We start from the raw sequence: 21,519 nt of genomic DNA on the forward strand, positions 1-21,519 counted from the left end.
AAACAGTTGACAATGGGAAACTCAAATATGGACCACAAAGCAATCTGCATTTCACTGATTCGTTTGAGTACTGTACTGTGTACAGGTCTTGTCACTAAGTACTGTATAAGAAAGGAGCAAATCTGGAAAGGGTGCAGAGGAATTTGAGGATGTTGGGAAATTAACCTAACCCCTATAATCCTTCCTCATAGATCATTTTCTTTGGAATGGAGGAGACAAATGAAAATACTTAACTGAGGTGTGTTAAGTTCAGAGGGTTTTAGAAGGAGTCGATAGGAAGAAATTATTTTCCTGTAGCCTGCCCTAGGGGTATATATGCAAAGTAATTGCCGGCAGGATTAGAGATCATCTATTTTTCATCCAGATGGTGTTAGAAACAAGGAATTAATTGCCTGAAAGTATGGTAGAGTCATAAACCTGCATCATATTTAAAAGGTTCGGTGTGAACATGAAGAGCTGTAATCTCCATGATGGAAAATAGGAATAGGGTTAGGGTCTAGTTCAGCAACGATTGATATGAAGGGCCAAATGCCTACCTTCTGCAACAAATATTTTCTTTGATTCACTAATGGAGAGAGAATTAAAGTTAATGGGCCAAATCATTGCTTGAGCTTCCTCAGTGTCAGGGCTTCCTTTTGGTGCCCATCCCCTGGTGTAGTATGGATTGTGGAGAGTTATGTGGCCTCTCCGTCTAGAACTTGGTGGGAATGTTGATTGCAGCGGGTCATTGCACCTCTCCATCTGGAATTTAGTCAGAAGTTACATCACCTGCCAATCAAGGTGGCCTACCCATTAATGCACACATGACCATTGGCCCCTTTAAATCACTCACTATTGACTATTAGTCCCTTTAAATCACTTACTGATTACCTGGGCCAGACTCTTCAGTATGCTACACTTTAATAGCACGCCATGTGGTTTGCAAGCTCTTTGCTCCTTGGTCCTGACTATGAACGCTGCTCTACGCCAGGTCCCTAACTGGACATCGCTGGAGGAGTTGTTGATCAGGTGTTCACTACACTCAACTGTCCTTTCCTGCTCACGGTGTCGAAGGCTTTGGTGAGGTCAACAAAGGTGATGTAGAGTCCTTTGTTTTGTTCTCTGCACTTTTCTTGGAGCTGTCTGAGGGCAAAGACCATGTCAGTAGTTCCTCTGTTTGCGCGAAAGCCGCACTGTGATTCTGGGAGAATATTCTCGGCGACACTAGGTATTATTCTATTTAGTAGAATCCTAGCGAAGATTTTGCCTGCAATGGAGAGCAACGTGATTCCCCTGTAGTTTGAGCAGTCTGATTTCTCGCCTTTGTTTTTGTACAGGGTGATGATGGCGGCATCACGAAGATCCTGAGGCAGTTTACCTTGGTCCCAACAAAGCTTGAAAAACTCATGCACCGTGAGCAGGAAAGGGCTTTGGCAAATACTAGAGCGCATCGGATGTCCCCCAAAGTTCCTCAACATGATTATCCAACTGCACGAAAACCAACAAGGTCGGGTCAGATACAGCAATGAGCTCTCTGAACCCTTCTCCATTAACAATGGCGTGAAGCAAGGCTGTATTCTCGCACCAACCCTCTTTTCAATCTTCTTCAGCATGATGCTGAACCAAGCCATGAAAGACCCCAACAATGAAGACGCTGTTTACATCCGGTACCGCACAGATGGCAGTCTCTTCAATCTGAGGCGCCTGCAAGCTCACACCAAGACACAAGAGAAACTTGTCCGTGAACTACTCTTTGCAGACGATGCCGCTTTAGTTGCCCATTCAGAGCCAGCTCTTCAGCGCTTGACGTCCTGCTTTGCGGAAACTGCCAAAATGTTTGGCCTGGAAGTCAGCCTGAAGAAAACTGAGGTCCTCCATCAGCCAGCTCCCCACCATGATTACCAGCCCCCCCACATCTCCATCGGGCACACAAAACTCAAAACGGTCAACCAGTTTACCTATCTCGGCTGCACCATTTCATCAGATGCAAGGATCGACAATGAGATAGACAACAGACTCGCCAAGGCAAATAGCGCCTTTGGAAGACTACACAAAAGAGTCTGGAAAAACAACCAACTGAAAAACCTCACAAAGATAAGCGTATACAGAGCCGTTGTCATACCCACACTCCTGTTCGGCTCCGAATCATGGGTCCTCTACTGGCACCACCTACGGCTCCTAGAACGCTTCCACCAGCGTTGTCTCCGCTCCATCCTCAACATCCATTGGAGCGCTTACATCCCTAACGTCGAAGTACTCGAGATGGCAGAGGTCGACAGCATCGAGTCCACGCTGCTGAAGATCCAGCTGCGCTGGATGGGTCACGTCTCCAGAATGGAGGACCATCGCCTTCCCAAGATCGTGTTATATGGCGAGCTCTCCACTGGCCACCGTGACAGAGGTGCACCAAAGAAAAGGTACAAGGACTGCCTAAAGAAATCTCTTGGTGCCTGCCACATTGACCACCGCCAGTGGGCTGATAACGCCTCAAACCGTGCATCTTGGCGCCTCACAGTTTGGCGGGCAGCAGCCTCCTTTGAAGAAGACCGCAGAGCCCACCTCACTGACAAAAGGCAAAGGAGGAAAAACCCAACACCCAACCCCAACCAACCAATTTTCCCCTGCAACCGCTGCAATCGTGTCTGCCTGTCCCGCATCGGACTTGTCAGCCACAAACGAGCCTGCAGCTGACGTGGACTTTTTACCCCCTCCATAAATCTTCGTCCGCGAAGCCAAGCCAAAGAACACTCAACTGTAGTATTGTTTGGTAGTACTTAGCATTGAGGCCTGCCCCCCTCCCCCAATAAACTGCCTCTAATTTAAGTATATCCCTCCTAAATGAAAAAATCAAAATAGTCTGGAGAAATATTGATTGCTGATTCATTTCTAACTTTCATGTGGATATTTGGAAATTTGTTAGTAACTTCTCAATGTAAGCTTGCCATGTCCTATTCAATGTGCCTAAGTAAAACATTTTACTGATTCTCTGGGCATTATTAAATGTGAATTAGCGCTATTTTATGTAGGTTTTCTATTATGAGAAAAAAGTTCAGACACATTTTGTGAGGTAAAGAATGTTAATGTTTTGTGATACTTAATTTGTATATAACACAGACCTCCATATCAATAATTAACCGTTATTATTTTAGTAGAGTAGAAAACCAACAAAGTAGTTTTGAGTGTCGGTGTTCATTTATGAAATTGTGTTGAGCAACATGAATAATATAAATGCTTCATCTATGTGAATGAAAGTTGGCCTTTTTTGTTTTGCTTAAATTCCTTTATCCATACCTTGTGGACGTGTTAATTGCTCATATCATACAGTAATTTTCATTCACTGTACTGGGAATTGCATTTTCAATAGAATAAAGTCTATTGAAAATTTCAGTGTTGCTGTTAACAACTTCGTGGGATATTTTCATTGTGATGGAGCAATCATTATTTGAAAGATTTATTGACAATGTTTAGAACCACTGTCTGGAGTGAAAAGGAAAAATGTTATGAAGATTTTTCTAGGTATTGGTCCATGAGTGTTGATAGCTTTCTGGTAAATTGCCTACATTGTCACTTAGCTGAGTACAGACAGCTAATGTTAGCAGTCATTTGAAGTGTTAAAGCTGGATCAGATGCTGTCCTGGCCAGATCCATTCATTTTAATTTGAATTGATTGCAATTTTGCTTAACTTTGCATAGTTGAACAATTTCAGCTCTTCCTATTTCAGCTCTTCATTTTTTTTCTTTCTTAGAGTGGACGACTCCTGATCAGGAAATTAGTAACTGAAAAGCTAAAGATTCCTTGGAATGAAATCCAACTTAAAAGGACAACTAAAGGAAAGCCATTTCTAGCGAATCCTGCCATGAACATAATCCCAAATTTTAATTTCAATATTTCACATCAAGGGGATTACACTGTTCTGGCAGCAGAACCTAATCTGCAAGTTGGTGTAGATATCATGAAGACTGACTTTCCAGGTAAGAAATTTTGAGATATTTTTTTTTTTTATTTTTTTTTATTTTTCACACTATGAACCATATTAACCAAAATACACACAAACATTTCCCTCTTGAATATACACAGTGTCATTTTCTCCCCTTTTTCCCCCCTCCTTCCTTCCCACCCCCCTCCAAACCCATTAAACGTTCATCATATACAATATAATAAACCCATTAAACAATGTCATCACACAAATGAAAATAAACAAGAAAATTGTGTCATCTACTGTTACACACTGGGTCAGTTCATTTCGTCGTCTTCTCATTCTATCATTTTAGGGGGTGGAGGTCCGCGGTAGGCCCTCTCTGTTGTGCTCCATGTACGGTTCCCAAATTTGTTCAAATAATGTGACTTTATTTTTTAAATTATATGTTATTTTTTTCTAATGGAATACATTTATTCATTTCTATGTACCATTGCTGTACTCGCAGGCTCTTTTCTGATTTCCAAGTTGACATTATACATTTTTTGCCACAACTAAGGCTTTCATCATAAATCTTTTTTGCGCTTCATCCAATTTGAGGTCTAATTCTTTACTTATATTACTTAGAAGAAAGATCTCTGGATTTATTGGTATGTTGCTCTTTGTGATTTTATTTAATACCTGATTTGGATCTTCCCAAAACTTTTTCACTTTCTCACATGCCCATATTGCATGTCCTGTTTTCCCGTTTCCTTCTTACAACGAAAATGTCTATCTGATAATGTTGGATCCCATTTATTTAACTTTTGGGGCATGATATATAGCCTGTGTAACCAATTATATTGTATCATGCGTAACCTCGTATTTATTATATTTCTCATAGTTCTGGAGAATAGCTTTTCCCATATTTCATTTTTTATCTTTGTTTAGATCTTGTTCCCACTTTTGTTTGGGTTTATTGCTTATTTCATCATTTTCTTTCTCTTGCAGCTTGATGTACGCGTTTGTTATAAATCTTTTAATTATCATTGTGTCTGTAATCACCTATTCAAAGCTGCTTCCCAGTTTGTCCTTTAATTTTGAGATATTTTTCAAGATAAATTGTTAGTTTATGTTTGAGTAGATAAATGGAATTTATATTACATGAGGAATGTCACTCTAATTTCATGTTGACTTGAGAAATATTTCATATTCACTATTCCTGATAAATTTCCAGCGGGTAGCAAATATTCTGACTATACTTGTTAATTTTCTTTGGCAGCCCTGCTCACCTTTCCCAATCTCTCAAGCTTATTTCTCCTATCCAGCTATAATGTTTACCGTTTTGAGCATTTTTGAGTCCAACTGATATAATTTTTCAATGAAAAGAAAATCAATCCTGTACTATGTTTTTTTTCCCCCGGATTGCTCAATAATTTTAATAGTAAATGATAGCACAAGGTATGAGGACATGTGCAACATATTTGAGGTCATCATCATTCATCATCCATTTTCGAACAAGACCATGATACCTAGTCTGTACTATTGCAACGTGTTCAAAGATGGCTGAGAAGGCCAATTTGGGCTCGAATGTTCCTTTCACTCAGATGGGGATGGTATAGCACCAGTTGTTCTTGAATTTTGAGATTTTTTTTCTCTTTGCTGCTTCCATTCTTGTTTCTTTATCTAAACAAGCACGGCTTTTCATGAGGGTAAGCCAAACAGGATAACCCAATACTTGGTAATCCCAGTAATTTGTGTCAATGTTCAAATTCTTCAGGAATGTTGTAAGAGTATTTTTGAATCACTTTTTCTGTCTACTATGTGACCATTTACCCTCAGTCACTTCTCCATGAAGTAGCTGCTTTGGCATTCCATCATCATATCCTGCCCATATCTGATGTGATTCTTTCAACAGTGTTTAGGTCTGGGATATAATTTTGTCACTTGATATGAAGTATTCTGCACAGACAAGTCATGTGACTGAGAGGAGGAGCATTTAAAAAGGACTGGGAAAGGTAGGTACTTGTTTAAATCTCATTGTGCACTGTGTGAGCAGGACTTTAAACAAGAGGAGGAGCTTTTTAAAAGCACCAGGAAAGATAGGCGCTTGTTTAAATCTTGTCGTGACATACAAAAGCGGGACTGTAAACGAGAGGGGGATCATTTAAAGAGCAACAGGAAATGTAGGTGTTTTTTTAAGTCTCATTGTGCACTGGGAGAGTGGAACTGAATGAGTGGACCAGTATATATATATATATAAACAAAAAAAGCACTGGGCTCATTAGTTATAGCCAATAAAAGGAAGGGAAGCTCAAGCAATGCGGCCAATGTGGAACACTAGTTGTGGGAGTGGCAATTTGAGGCTTTCGTTTGAGAGGCTGCGGTGAGCAGAGGCTGAGGTGGTGGGTGCAGAAGTTGAGGTAAGCTAGGGACAATTCTGTTGAACAAAAGGATTCTACAGTTAAAACTCAAAAATATAACACGAAAGTCGGCAAGCATTTGTCTCTGCAAAAGGATTCTGCAAAAAGCACAGCAAAACAGTTTTTTCATAACTTTTTTTCTATTTGATAGTGGAAATGGCAGCTAGGGCAGGAACATGTGCCTCTTGCAGTATATGGATTATGAAGGCTGCTAACAGTATCCCTGACTACTTCATTTGCGAGAAGAACATCCAACTGCAGCTCCTTAGAAGCTATGTTAGGGAATTGGAGTTGGATGAACTCCAGATCATTCGGGAGGTTGAAGATTAATAGACAGGAGTTACAGGGACACATCACATCTAGGAGGCAGGAGGAAGGTGGCTGGGTGATAATCAAATGAGGGAAGGGAAAAGGCAGACAATGCAGAGCACCCCTCTGGCCATTACCCTCAGCAACAAGTATAACCCTTTGTATACTCCTGAGGGGGGTTAGTGTATCTGGACAAGGTAGCATCCAGACCAATAAAACCATGGTCACCTCTGAGCCTCAGAAGGGAAGGATGAAGTCAGGTAGAGTGATAGTCATGGGGGACTCGATTGTCAGGGGCACTAATATGAGATTCTGCGGCTGCAAAAGGCCTCCTGGGTGCTTGCATTCAGGATGTCTCTGAGTGGATGCAGAATATTCTTAAAGGAGGGGATAAGTGGCTAGAGGTAGTGGTACATATTCATATTAGTGTCATGAGCAGGAGTGGGATAGAAGGCCTGGAAAGTAAATTTAGGGAGTTGGGAAAGATGCTGAAGAGCAAGACCTCCAAAGTGGTAATCTCTGAATTAATTCTAGTGCAAAGAGCTAGAGAAGGTCAGAACAAAGAGATAGGGCTATTAAATGAATGGTTGAAGGGGTCAGAATTCAAATTCTTGGATTATTGGAACCTTTTTCTATGGCAGGCATGACCTGCACAAGTGGGGTGGGTTGCGTCTGAACAGGAGGGGAACCAATATCTTGGCAGGGAAGTTGGCTAATTCTGCTGTGGGGGAGAAAGGGCAGGTGTGTAAACTAGATTCACAAGAGGGAGAGAACCAACATGAAAGAGGTACAGAGTCATGGGAAGTAAGGAAAACAAGCAGTGAGATCATGGAAACTATACAAATTAAAGGGGAAGTGTTTGCTGTCTTAAAGCAAATAAGGGTGGCTAAATTCCCAGAGCCTTACAAAATATTACATTGGACTTTGAAAGATGCTAGTGTAGAAATTGCATGGGCTCTGGCAGAAATATTTAAAATGTCCTTAGCCACGGGTGTGGTGCCAGAGGATTGAAGGGTAGCTCATGTTGTTCAAAAATGACTCCAAAAATAACCCTGGAAATTATAGGCTGGTGAGCCTGATGTCAGTAGTAAGTAAATTATTGGAAGATGTTCTAAGAGTTATAAATTATTTGGATAGCCAAATAATTTTAATTAGGGATAATCTACTTGGCTTTGTACGTGGTATGGTAGGTCGTGTTTTTCGAGGAGGTTAACAGGAAAGTTGATGAAGTAAAGACTGTGGATGTTGTCTACATGGACTTTAGTAAGGCCTTTGACATGATCCCACGTGGGAGGTTAGGAAGGTGAAGACACTAGGTATTCTTGGTGAAGTAGTGAGCTGGATTTGACAATGTCTGGATGGGAGAAGCCAGAGAGTACTGGTGGTTGATTGCTTCTCAGACTGGAGGCCTGTTACTATTGGTGTCCCTCAGTGAAAGGTTTTGGGACCATTGTTGTTTGTCATCTACAGTGCCCTCCATAATGTCTGGGACAAAGACATTTTTTTGCTTTATTTGCCCCCATGCTCCACAGTTTTCAATTTGTAATCAAACAATTCACATGTAATTAAAGTACATATTCAAGGTTATTTGTATACATTTTGCTTTGACCATGAAGAAATTACAGAACTTTTTATACATAGGCTCCTAATTTCAGGGCACTGTAATATTTGGGACATTTGGCTTCACAGATGTTTGTGAGTATTCAGCTATGTTTAATTGCTTCAGCTATGCAGGTAAATGAGGGTTAGGCTTGCTTCTAAGCTTTTGATCACCTTTGGAGTCTAGTTACTATTTTTCAACATGAGGACCAGAGTTGTACCAATGAAAGTCAAATAAGCCATTATGAGGCTAAAAAACAGGAATAAAATAATAAGAGACATCGCCCAAATCCTAGGATTACCAAAATTGACAATTTGAAACATTATCAAGAAGAAAGAGCATATTGGTGAACTCCATACTCATAAGTTCTGGTATTCCAAGAAAGACCTGTAATGATGACGAATGTCTGAAGAATGCTCATCATAATGAAGAAAAATCCTCAAACATGTGTCTGACAGATCAGAAACCCTCTTCAGGAGGCAGGTATGGATATGTCAATGACTAATGTCTGCAGAAGACTTCAGGAAAATAAATAGAAGCTACACTGCAGGAAGCAAACCACAGAAAGGTTGGCCAGATTAGTTTGCCAAGGAGTATTTAAAAGAGCCTTCAGAATTCTAGAAAAAGGTCTTGTGGACAGATGAGACCAAGATTAATCTGTATCAGAGTGATGCCAAGAGCAAAGGTGTAAAGGAGCTGCCCAAGATCCAAAGCTTACCACCTTTGTCATGGTTTTAATCTTGCATTATAGCCTCTGTATTTTTTTCAGGCAGTCTTTTGTGAACAGTAGTCATTGATATATTCACACATGCCTCCTGAAAAGTGTTTCTGATCTGTTGGACATACATTGGGGAATTTTATTCATCATAATGAGAATTCTTCTGTCATTCGCAGTGGAGGGCATCCTTGGAATACCTGTCCCTTTGCAATTACTGAGCTCACTAGTACTCTTTCTTCTTGATGATGTTCCAAACTGTTGATTTGGTAATTGTATGGGTTGGGTGATGTCTCTTACTGTTTTATTCCTGTTTTTCAGACTCCTAATGGCTTCTTTGACACAACTGTGGTCCTCATTGAAAAATGGCAACTACAGACTCCAAAGTTGATCAAAAGCTTAGAAGCTTTCTCTTGTACGAGTGTGAGATGTTGCATTTTTGGAGGACAGCCCAAGAAAGGTCATACACAGTAAATGGTAGGGCACTGAGGGATGCGGTAGAACAGGGGGATCTGGGAATACAGATACATAATTCTGTGAAAGTGGTGAACAGGGTTGTAAATAGAGCTTTAGGCATATTGGGCTTTATAAATCAGAGTATTGAGTATAGGAGTTGGGATGTTATGATAAAGTTGCGTAAGACATTGGTGAAGCCAAATTTAGAGTATTGTATGCAGATTTGGTCATCTAACTACAGGAAAGATATCAATAAATAGAAAGAGTGCAGAGAAGATTTACTAGGACATTGCCCAGACTTTAGGAACTGAGTTACAAGGAAAGGTTAAACAGGTTAGGATTTTATTCCATGGACTGTAGAAAAATGAGGGGAGATTTGATAGAGGTATTTAAAATTGAGGGGGTAAGCAGAGTAAATGTAGATGGGCTTTTTCCATTGAGGGAAGGTGAGATACAAATCAGGGGACACGAGTTGAGGGTGAAAGGGGAAAAGTGAATGCAGGCTCATTTTTAACATTCAAGAAGAATTTGGACAGATGCATGGATGGGAGAGGTATGGAGGGCTATGGACTAGGGGCAGGTCAGTGGGACTAGGCAAAAAAAAATTATTTGGCACAGTCTAGAAGGGCCAAAGGGGCCTGTTTCTGTGCTGTAATGTCTGGTTTTAGGGGATAGAAGAAAAGTAGTTGGCGCACAAGTAGAATATCTGGTAGGGAGTTTGAAGGACATTCAGATGGGGCAAAATTGCAGTCATGGGAATGAGTTGCAATGTAACAGGGGAGCAGTCAAAAAAATTAACAAATACAGTGCTTAATACAGTTTTTTTATTTTAAATGCATAAGAAATAAAGTGGATGATCTTGTAGTACAGCTGAAGATTGGCAAGTACAATGTTGTAGCCATCACTGAATCATGTCTTAAGGATGGATGTCATTGGGAGTTGAATGTCCAAGGATATGCAGTGCATACAAATTGGCAGGTAAAGCCACTTTCAGGTGCTCGGATGGAGATAATGCACCGGCAGATGCGGCTGGGGGATTGCAGCTGAGACATTCAGGTGGCCGCGGAGAAGACTCCTTTCTGTTATCTGAATGGACCAGTTGAAGGAGAGCTGCATTCAAGTGAATGCCGGCTCCTGTGGACTGTGGTCGTAGTCCCACTGCTGCTTTCAGTGCAAAGGGGGATTCTACGAGTTGGAGAATATACCTGCAGGAGGAGGTTTAGGTAAGTTTTCCTTCTGGCCGGGTTCTCCACTTTCAGGTGGCCACCTGACAACCGCATTGGGGTAGCATAGGTAGCTTTACAGTCGGGTATTCTGGCCACCTGAAAGCAGCTTAGGTAAGCTAAAGGAATGGCATGGCTCTGTGGGTAAGGAATAACATTAAATTATTAAAAAGAGATGACATAGGATCAGAAGATCTAGAATCATTGTGGGTTGAGTTAAGAAATGGCAAAGATAAAAAGACACTATTGGCAGTTACATACAGACCTTCAAACAGCACCCAGGATGTAGACAACAAATTGCAACAACAAATAGAAAAGATGTGTCAGAAGGGTAATGTTATGGTAGTCATGGGGGATTTTAACATGCAAGTTAAGTTGGGACTGGATCTCAAGAGAGAATTTGCCCAATGCCTACGAGATGGCTTTTTAAAGCAGCTTGTTGATGAGCCCTCTAGGAGATCGGCTATACTGGATTGGGTGTTGTGTTGTGCTGTGCCAGAAGTGATTAGAGTGTTTAGAGTAAAGGAACCTTAAGGGGCAGTGATCACAATATGATTGAGTTCAGTTTGAAACTTAACAAGGAGAAACTAAATTTAGATTGTCATTATTTCACTAGAGCAAAGGGAATTGTTGTGGCATGAGATAGGAACTGGCCAAAGTAGATTGGAAGAGGGCACATGTTGGGAAGACGGCAGAGCAGCAATGGATGGAGTTTCTGCCAGAAATGAAGAAGCAAGAGAAATGCATTCCAAAAAAAGATGAAATATTCGAATGGAAAAGTGTCACAACTGTGGCTGACAAGGGAAGTCAAAGCCAACATAAAAGCAAAAGAGAAAGCATACAAGGAAGCAAAAATTAATGGGAAGACAGAAGATTGGGAAGTTTTTAAAAACTTGCAGAAGGCAACTAAAAATCTCATAAGGTGGGAAAAGATAAAGTATGAAAAGACAAGCAAATAATATGAGGATACAAAAAACTTCAAGTATATAAAGAGAACCAAAAGTGATTTCCCCAACTGTATTCTATATATTTAAAAGATATGTAAGCTCTGCAAGAGGCAGAACTGAAGGAGAGAGGGAGGGGATGTTTTGTTCTTATCGTTGTAAGAAAAGCTTAATATTGTGTTATTGAAGATTTTATGTATTTTTTTAAAATCCAAAATAAAATATTTTTTATAAAGAGGAAAAAGTTAGAAATACTGCAGAGCACCATTAGAAAATGAAACTGGAGAAATAATAATAGGAGACATTAATAGTGTGACAGATGTCGACTGGTATCAGGGAAGGAAAATAAAGTACAGATACTATTTCAAGGGAACAGGTGTTCAGAAAGCTGATTGGCCTTAGGGTGGATAAGTCTCCCGGACCAGATGGATTGCATACTTGGGTAACGAAATAAGTCGTGGTAGAGATTGTAGAGGCATAGGTAATGAACCTTCAGGAATTGTTCGATTCTGGTATGGTCCCAGAGGACTGGAAAATCACAAATGTAACCCACTGTTCAAGAAGCGAGGGAGGCAGCAGAAAGGAAATTGACACTGGTCAGCCTGATGTTAGTGGTTGGGAAGATATTGGAGTCGACTGTAAAGGATGAGGTTACAGAATATGTGGAGCCACATGACAGGATCCAATAGTCCAAAGCTTGTCTTGTTCCCTCAGGTCAAAAGATTCCTTGTTGGCATTATTGTGCTTGAACTCTCACCTTCACTTATGAGCAATGCATTTCTGATCTGGTGTGTTGTCATTAGATTCCTTGCCACTGCAAAATATGACACTGGATTTCAAATAACTTTATTCTTAAGACATTTGTTTTTCTGTCCTTACCATTGTGCATCTTCATGAATGCTCCTTTATAATCCACTGATTGTATTATTGAAGATCCATTGCTACAATGAATACTTTATTTTTAAAAAGTTGACAATAAAAATAAGAATGGTTATTGTAATTTTCAATTTTTTTAAGGTCTGACCACACTAAAGAAAATATGTCAGATCTTTTTTGAACATCTGCAACTATTTCAATTTGATATAGATTGTTACAACACAGTACAACCTAAATAAAGCTACTCAACAACCTAACCTTTCCTTCTTCACACTGATGAGCTTTTTTTTTTTTTGCATCCATGTGCTTGTCTCTTGAATGTTCCTATTGTACCACTTCCACCACCACCTCTGCAACGCATTCCAGGGACCCACTACCCTCTGCATTTTTTTTTAAAGTGTCGACGAGGAAAACCCTCTTGGTCCTCTGGTCTCTGAGGTATACTAGGCCTTTCTGTGTGCCAACTGCTGAGGCCACTATAGGCAGCTGGTCTGCCCATTTCCCATCGTCATGTTGGTTTTAGCAGTGGAGTATGAGCACGGGTGGGGCTGCACCACCGGGCATTTCTGCCCTATTGGCAGTGGTAGAAACAGTACTCGCTGTTCTTTTCCACGCGCTCTTCGAGTTGCCGCTGTGCTGCAGCTACCGCCGGTGGGCTGGATGGGGTGGCGGTGCTGATTGTGTTGACTGGTTGCATGTGGAGGGAGCTTTGCTGTAGCGTGTAGAACAGCTTATCTGCCTCCTTGGCTACAATGTGCAGGGTGCTGAATCCATGTCCGAAACTGCCTGAGGTACGTGCATTCGTAGTTTCGAGAGGAATAGGCCCATCTGCCAGGGCCACCATCTCGTGCATTAGCTCGGGTGCGGGGGGGTTTCTGTCACCCAGGCCCTGAATGTTGAGGATTCTGATGGCACACTCTTGCCGGCTGAGCTCTAAGGTGTCAAGGAGGAAACGTCAGAACTGCTCGTACCTGTGCTCCATCAGTGTGTTTTCTATGAAGGACCTTACTTTGGCTGCTGTGGCAGCATCCAGGCCACTGACGACATGCCAGAACTTGGTGTCCTCTGAAACAATTTCCCTGATGTGGAACTGTGACTCAGCCAGCTGTAGCCAGTTCCTGGGCTGGCTTGCCTAGAGCGGCGGGAGATATATGCCCACTGCATTGATCGCAGGCACTGCAAATATGGATTCAGCCGCTGCTGCATTTTCGTGCGATCAATGCTGGTTCCAAAACGCTGGAACTGTTGGGGTCACCACTGTAGCGACTGCTGTGGCAGCATTACCGAGTAAAGAGACGTCCATATTGCGTGAGGGTGAACCAATGAATGACTATTGGTTTGAATTCACCATTTCTCTGCACTGGCCCACCCGCTTCCGGAAGTGACATCATTGCATCGTGGTGTTGCCCTCTGGCTGGCGGGCCGCTACACGAAAGTGGGGGGCTCCTTAGCCCACACGCGGTGCTAGGTGCGGACTCCTCAGCAGTGAAGGGGAGCCCACGCCATCTTGGACTAGCTGAGTGTTGTAGCGATTCGGTCAGTTTACTCATGCAGTCACTCACCCCGCTGCAATATAACAATAATAGTTTTTTAAAAAAACAAAGATCCACTTAATGCTTTTCAAACTCAACAAAAAATGTATCTAGAATCTGTATATGGTTAATATAAAATTCCCCACACTTGAATAAACTATGCACATACACATTGATTTAATGTTAACCCTATTTTCCCACAATCGTATAATAAAGTAAGTGCGTGACTATTTCCATGGTCAAATAATAAACTAAACCCACTAAATTATTGCGCTACTAATAAATGATTAAACAAAATAGATAATTACTGTTAACATTAAAGTAATATTACGTAAACTATTTGCAAAAATACACCTCCTCAATTAAACAAAAAGAATACAGCATAAAATAAAACAGAAATAAATCCTCAACCACAGTGTATGTAATGTGTGTGTAAGTTCAGAAAAGTTATTTGGTTCGCAGTCCAATCTCACTTTCTCATTCCTCTAAGTTCACTGGTTGCAGGCAATTCTTATACTGTGCACAGAATTTAAACTAGATTGTATCAGCTCTCCATCAAATGGCCTCAGCTCGACCTTGGATGTTTGCAAGTCTGGATCTCCATTTTGCATCACCACACACACTTCATTGGTGGATAGTGAGATTTGTCTGCTGTCACATTTGCTTGAACAATCCACTTCTGGCCTTGTGTATTTACACTGCTCACAAGCTCCACGATTATATGCGATTCGTCATTGTCATCAGTGGTTTGCTTTTCTGGCAAAGCTGCCATCGAAGAGCAGCAGCAATCATCAAGGATCCACATCATCCAGCCCACTCTCTGTTCTTGCTGCTGCCATCAAAACAGTGGTATAGGTGCCCTAAGACTTGCGCAACAGATTTAGAAGCAGCGTCTACCCCTTCACCATCAGACTCATCAGCAACTAACTCAATCAGGAACTTATTTATGGAGTTTTGCTTTTGTACTTTATTGAATTTTTTGAAAATTCTTTCTGTATTGCACAGATTGTTTACATTTTGCTCTTTGTTTATAGTTCTTTATTTGTGTATTTTCCCAACTACAAAAAGGGGTAATTCTGACTCACCTACAGGATAAAGAATCTCAGGGTTGTATGTGATGCCATATACAGTGCCCTCCATATTGTTTGGGACAAAGGCACATTTTTCTTTATTTTCCCGTGTGCTCCATAGTTTTAAATTTATAATCACACAATTCACATGTAATTAAAGTGCACATTCCAGATTTTATGGTTTGGCCATGAAGAAATTACAGCACTTTTTATACATTGTCCCCTCATTTCAAGGCGCCATTATGTCTGGGACATTTAGCTTCACAAGTGTTGTGAATACTCAGTTATGTTTAATTGTTTCATTCGTCCAGGTGTAAGAGAGCAAGACTTGCTTCATCTTGGGAGTTTGTAGTTTTTTTCAACATGAGGACCAGAATTTTTTATTTTTAAATTAAATTTAGACATACCACATGGTAACAGGCCATTTCAGTCCACAAGTCCATGCCATCCAATTAACCTACACCCCTGGTATGTTTTTAATGGTGAGAGGAAACCAGAGCCCCTGGGGTAAACCCAAGCAAACCTAGGAGAACGTACAAACTCATTGCAGACAGCGTGGGATTCGAACCCTGGTCCCAATCGGTGGCACTGTGCTAACTGGTATGCCATCCGTGCTTCCCCCGCCCATGTGCCAATGAAAGTCAAAAAAGGCTGAAAAACAAGAATAAAACTGTAAGAGACATTCCCCAAACCTTAGGATTATCAAAATCAACAGTTTGGAGCATCATTATGAAGAAAGAGTGTACTGGTCAGCTCAGTCATCCCAAAGGGACTGGTATTCTGAGGAAGATCTCCCCTTCTGATGACATAAGAATTCTCATCATAATGAAGAAATATGTTCGAATGATCAGAAACCCTCTTCAGGAGGCAGGTGTGGATATGTCAATGACTACTCTCCACAGAAGACTTCAGGAAAACAAATACAGAGGCTACACTGCAAGATGGAAACCATGGCAAAGGTGGTCTGCTTTGGATCTTGGGCAGTTCGTTGAAGCTTCCACATTTTGCTCTGATGCAAGTCAATCTTGGTCTCATCTGTCCCACAAGACCTTTTTCCAGAATTCTGCAGGCAGACTAATCTGGCCATCCTTTTTGTAGCTAACTCGTGGTTTGAATCTTGCAGTGTAGCCTCTGTATTTCTTTTCATGAAGGTTTCTTTGACTTTCATTAGCACAACTCTGGTCCTCATCTTGAAAAATGGCAACTACTGATACTGTAGGTGATCAAAAGCTTAGAATAAAGTCAAGCTCTCTAATGCCTGCACCATTGAAGCAATTAAACATACCTAAATACTCAATCCAAATGTTTCAGACCCTGAAATGAGGGGACTGTGTATAAAAAGTGCTGTAATTTCTACATGCTCAAACCAAAATGTAAACAAATAACCTTGAATAAAATCTGGAGTGTGCACTTTAATTACGTGTGAATTGTCAGATTACAAATTTAAAACTGGAGGGGCAAATAAAGGAAAAAAGAATGTCTTTGCCCCAAACATTATGGAAGGCACTGTGATGTACACTGACAATAAATCTAAAATCTGATTGTAGCTTTCCGAGGTTAGAAGATAAGTCTCTGACACACCTGCTGAGTTTGGGTAGTAAATTAGCAAAATGTAAATTAAAATAGTTTTGAACCTACTGTGTATATTAAAGATTATTGCAAAGCAGATGGTACAACTGAGTAAAACAAGTTGAAATTTTAATAAGATGCCTGCAATTTATTTTACTATTGCCCAAATAGTCTTTCTGTCATGAGAAATATGTACACTGGTTTTTGTGTACAGGCAGTCCCCTGGTTCCTGAGAATTGCCCATAAGTTAATTTCTCTGCAAATCAGAAACATCCATTTTAGCATTCCTTAACATATTGCTATAATACTTTCATTTCATTGAAGTCGCCTTAACACTACCTATAATTAAACTAATGAAATAGTTACTGTATCTAGACATTGATGAATAACATAAAGCATTGCTTTAAAAATGTATGGGAGAATTTGCATAAAGTTGGATTTTCATAAGTCCGATCATTTATAACCTGAGGAACCCTTGTATATTCTCTGCTTGCCTTTCGGCATGACCATGTTGCATTAGGAGCTAAGAAGTGTTATGGAACATGCATATTTTTTGCCCTCTATAGTTTGCTTGTGGCCTGAGGTAAAGATGGTAATGCAAAAGGAAGAAATATATTTAATGCCGTACTTTAATTGAAATGTGAGTACTTCTAATAATATTGTTTGATTAAAATTTGTTTCCTTGAAATTTATTCCCTCACAATTAGAACAGATACCACAAGATGGCGCCTCTGAGCTGCAGTTTATGTTTAGATTTAAAAGGTATGTGCGACAGTATTCTTTAGCAATTGACATTAGCGAACTTGTCAGTCATTATTGCAGCTCTCTGAAAGTCACCGTACTTATTTGTAATAAAATTTATGAAATAGAAATACATATAAACAAACCACTTGAAAGAAACTAAGGAATCTGAGTAACTCCATTAACAATTCTAATTAGTACAGAGCTACCAACCAAGTCACTAGCTTCCATTTTCTTCATTTAAAATCAAAAGCATCTTCCATTGCTTTGGCTACACCATTAAACCATTTCTGGTTGCTGAGATATTGGGGCACCATCCAAGCACAGGATGTGGTGATGAGTTGAAGAACAAAACTGATCCCTTATACGGTGGAAAAATAGTAGATCTGTGAAGCAATTTTGAGAAATAATCCATGAAGGGATATTTTTAAAAGATGTTTTAATTGTACTTTGCCAATAATAGAATTATTTAGAAATGAAATGATTTAAAGGAAGTGCTTTGCCTTCAGTTTTGAATGGTCCATTGGTAAAATTCTCAATATGGTCAAATTTGAGTTGTTTCAATTTCTTTTGTGTATTCCACTCTTCCAACCCACCTAACTCTTCATTCATTCTATTATACCCTTCTGGCCTTCATTAATTTCCTTCAGTCAACCACTGTCATCCATACTACTAATTATCAAATTGTTTGGTTACTCTCAATGCTACATTTTTACACTTAGAAGGAGATATGGCAAGGGAAGAGGAGCAACTACATTGGGGAGAGGATCAATGTCAATCCAGATTCAGTTCATGTTTGATTGTCCCTGCATTTTAATCCAAATGATTATTGTGACCGAACTTGACTAAGTAAAATCAAAGGTAATGTAAAATATTCAAGTTGCAGGACTAAGCTATTTCATGATAGCATTGGAAATGCATGTGGGCTATCTCATTGTGTCACTGCCTTGTGGGAGTTTGGCTTTACTACCAGGTCTTTGATATCCATGACTTGCATGGGATTGATTGTATTCCAGATATCTACTGCACAACATATGCATTGACTTATTTAAATTTTTTTTCTGTATGGTTTGGAGCAAAAATTGTCCTGTCTAAGATTGCTGAATCATTCTGATTATCTTGAGTTAAAAGATCTTATTATAACAATATTTACTCTCCTGTTTGTGGAAAGGGCAGTGCAAATAGTTGATTAGGGTGAACATAATCATATCTGGCAGAAATCCTATGACAAGACCTTTGATTTCCCAAGCACCAAAGAGTTATGGAATTGGAAATAGGCCCTGCGGACCATTTAGTCCATGTCAGCCAAGTTGCCTTCTGACTTCATCTAACTTAGTTGTGATGCCTCATAAACCTATCTGTCTTTTAGACATTGTAATTATACCCACCTCTACCACTTCCTCTGGCACCTTATTCTATATACCTACTATCCTCTATGTGGGAGGAAAACCTGCTTCTTGAATCTCTGCTAAATTTTCCCCTCTCACATTAAATTTTTACTCTCTGGTTTTAGTCTCCCCTACCCTGGGAAAAAAAGGATGGTGACCATTCACCTTAACTAATCCCCTCATGATCTTGCATACAGCTTTACGGTCACCTCTCAGCCTTCTAGTCTCAGACAAAAAGTCCTAACCTATCCCATGTCTTCTCATAACTCAGGCATTCCAGTCTTGGTAACATCCTTGTGAGTGTTTTCTGAATCTTTTCCAAATTAATAACATCTTTTCTACAGCTAAGCAACCGGAATGGCACATGATACTCCAACTCCTGTACTCAATGCCCTGATCAATGAAGGTAAGCATCCTGTCAACCTGTGTCACCTCTTTTAGGGAACTATGTACCTGAACCTCTCTGTTGTACAACATTTCAGAGCCCTGCCATTTAATGTGCAAGTCTTGCCCTAGTGTAGCATACCAAAGTTCAAACTCCCCTTGTCTAAGTAAATTCTGTCTGCTAATCCTTGGTCCACTTCTTGTTGCAATTTTGGATATCTCCTTCCACTAATTTTGGTGTCATAAACTTGCCAATAATTTTTTTTTTTTTTTTTTGTTTCCTGCACTAGGACCCCTAGATCCCTTTGTATTGCAACATTTTTGATGCCTCACTTCTGTTGAATAGTAAATTGCTTTTCATTCTTCCTTCCAAGATGAATAACTTCAGTTTCCCACATTATTACTGAACATAACAACTTTTTGCCCATGTACTTAACCTATTTCTATTACTATGGAAACTCACAATGTACTATGTCCTCCTCACAATGTACTGATACGAGCCCAGCAGCAATAGACGTTCACCAAGGCAAATGGTTACTTAAACAAAAGTTGCTTTTAATTATCTTTAAACATGAAAACAGAATCTCACTTTAACTTATTTCTTTGGCTTGGCTTCGCGGACGAAGATTTATGGAGGGGGTAAAAAGTCCACGTCAGCTGCAGGCTCGTTTGTGGCTGACCAGTCCGATGCGGGACAGGCAGACACGATTGCAGCGGTTGCAAGGGAAAATTGGTTGGTTGGGGTTGGGTGTTGGGTTTTTCCTCCTTTGCCTTTTGTCAGTGAGGTGGGCTCTGCGGTCTTCTTCAAAGGAGGCTGCTGCCCGCCAAACTGTGAGGCGCCAAGATGCACGGTTTGAGGCGTTATCAGCCCACTGGCGGTGGTCAATGTGGCAGGCACCAAGAGATTTCTTTAGGCAGTCCTTGTACCTTTTCTTTGGTGCACCTCTGTCACGGTGGCCAGTGGAGAGCTCGCCATATAATACGATCTTGGGAAGGCGATGGTCCTCCATTCTGGAGACGTGACCCATCCAGCGCAGCTGGATCTTCAGCAGCGTGGACTCGATGCTGTCGACCTCTGCCATCTCGAGTACCTCGACGTTAGGGGTGTGAGCGCTCCAATGGATGTTGAGGATGGAGCGGAGACAACGCTGGTGGAAGCGTTCTAGGAGCCGTAGGTGGTGCCGGTAGAGGACCCATGATTCGGAGCCGAACAGGAGTGTGGGTATGACAACGGCTCTGTATACGCTTATCTTTATGATGCCGCTTTAGTTGCCCATTCAGAGCCAGCTCTTCAGCGCTTGACGTCCTGCTTTGCGGAAACTGCCAAAATGTTTGGCCTGGAAGTCAGCCTGAAGAAAACTGAGGTCCTCCATCAGCCAGCTCCCCACCATGACTACCAGCCCCCCCACATCTCCATCGGGCACACAAAACTCAAAACGGTCAACCAGTTTACCTATCTCGGCTGCACCATTTCATCAGATGCAAGGATCGACAATGAGATAGACAACAGACTCGCCAAGGCAAATAGCGCCTTTGGAAGACTACACAACAGAGTCTGGAAAAACAACCAACTGAAAAAAAAACTTTAACTTATTACTATTGACTTAACTAACCTAACTTATTCTAATTCTGTGCATGTGTATGTAATGTGTGTGTAAGTTCAGAAAAGTTCTTTGATTCACAGTCCAATCTGAGTTCTCAATCCTCCCAATTTCACTGTTGCAGGCAATTCTTATACTGGGCGCAGAATTTAACATTTATAAAATTCACCAGGCTTTGGTGCTTGAAAGGTAAATGGTTACCGCTCAGGAAGGTTCTCGTCAGTTTTCAGAGAGAGATTCGTTATACACTGACACCCATAACTGATACCTTATTTAATCAGCCACTTCAGTGTCTTGCTGAAGAAACTTGCCCCCTCAAGGTTCTCCAGATGATAACCTCTTTCTTTCAGGTCATCACAGAGTGCCTTTTTGTTTCTGCTATTTCAACTGAAACATTAGACAGCCAATCCTCTCTTCTTGCATGAACCACACTGCTTTGACCAGGCTGAACTAAGCACTCACAACCCGTCTTCCTAATGGGGTTTTCCACAAGCTTGCCAGCTTGTCCCGTTCCAGTTCCAGTTGTTGTTGCTGACTGTATCACTGTAGAACTGATCTCTGTCTCTCTCTCTCACAGAGATAAAGCCTGTTTTACTCTCTCTGCTTGCAAACCACATGACCCTCCTAGAACAGCAAGTTCCACTCCAGACAGAATGCTGCTCCGACAAGCTCTTTCATCTGTTGCCTTTTTGTAAACAACAATCCATTAGTGAAGTCTCTTGGGCACTCTCCAAAACTTTTGCAAAGACTGTTGGATCCAACATGTTTAGCATGAGCAGAACTCCAGTATTTTAAATAAGATCTGTTTTAAAG

At 40.8% G+C, this 21,519-nt stretch overlaps 1 protein-coding gene across 1 annotated transcript in view; it reads left to right on the forward strand.

The window, feature by feature from the left end:
* The window catches only part of aasdhppt (aminoadipate-semialdehyde dehydrogenase-phosphopantetheinyl transferase), a 55,926-nt gene that overhangs the window by 13,315 nt on the left and 21,092 nt on the right, over window positions 1-21,519 (forward strand). Inside the window, exon 2 of the mRNA XM_069891225.1 lies at window positions 3,726-3,951. Coding sequence (XP_069747326.1) covers window positions 3,726-3,951 — 226 coding nt within the window. The remainder of the gene's footprint in view (window positions 1-3,725; window positions 3,952-21,519) is intronic.

Source organism: Narcine bancroftii, chromosome 7 (assembly GCF_036971445.1).
Source record: "Narcine bancroftii isolate sNarBan1 chromosome 7, sNarBan1.hap1, whole genome shotgun sequence".
Taxonomy (NCBI): Eukaryota; Metazoa; Chordata; class Chondrichthyes; order Torpediniformes; family Narcinidae; genus Narcine; species Narcine bancroftii.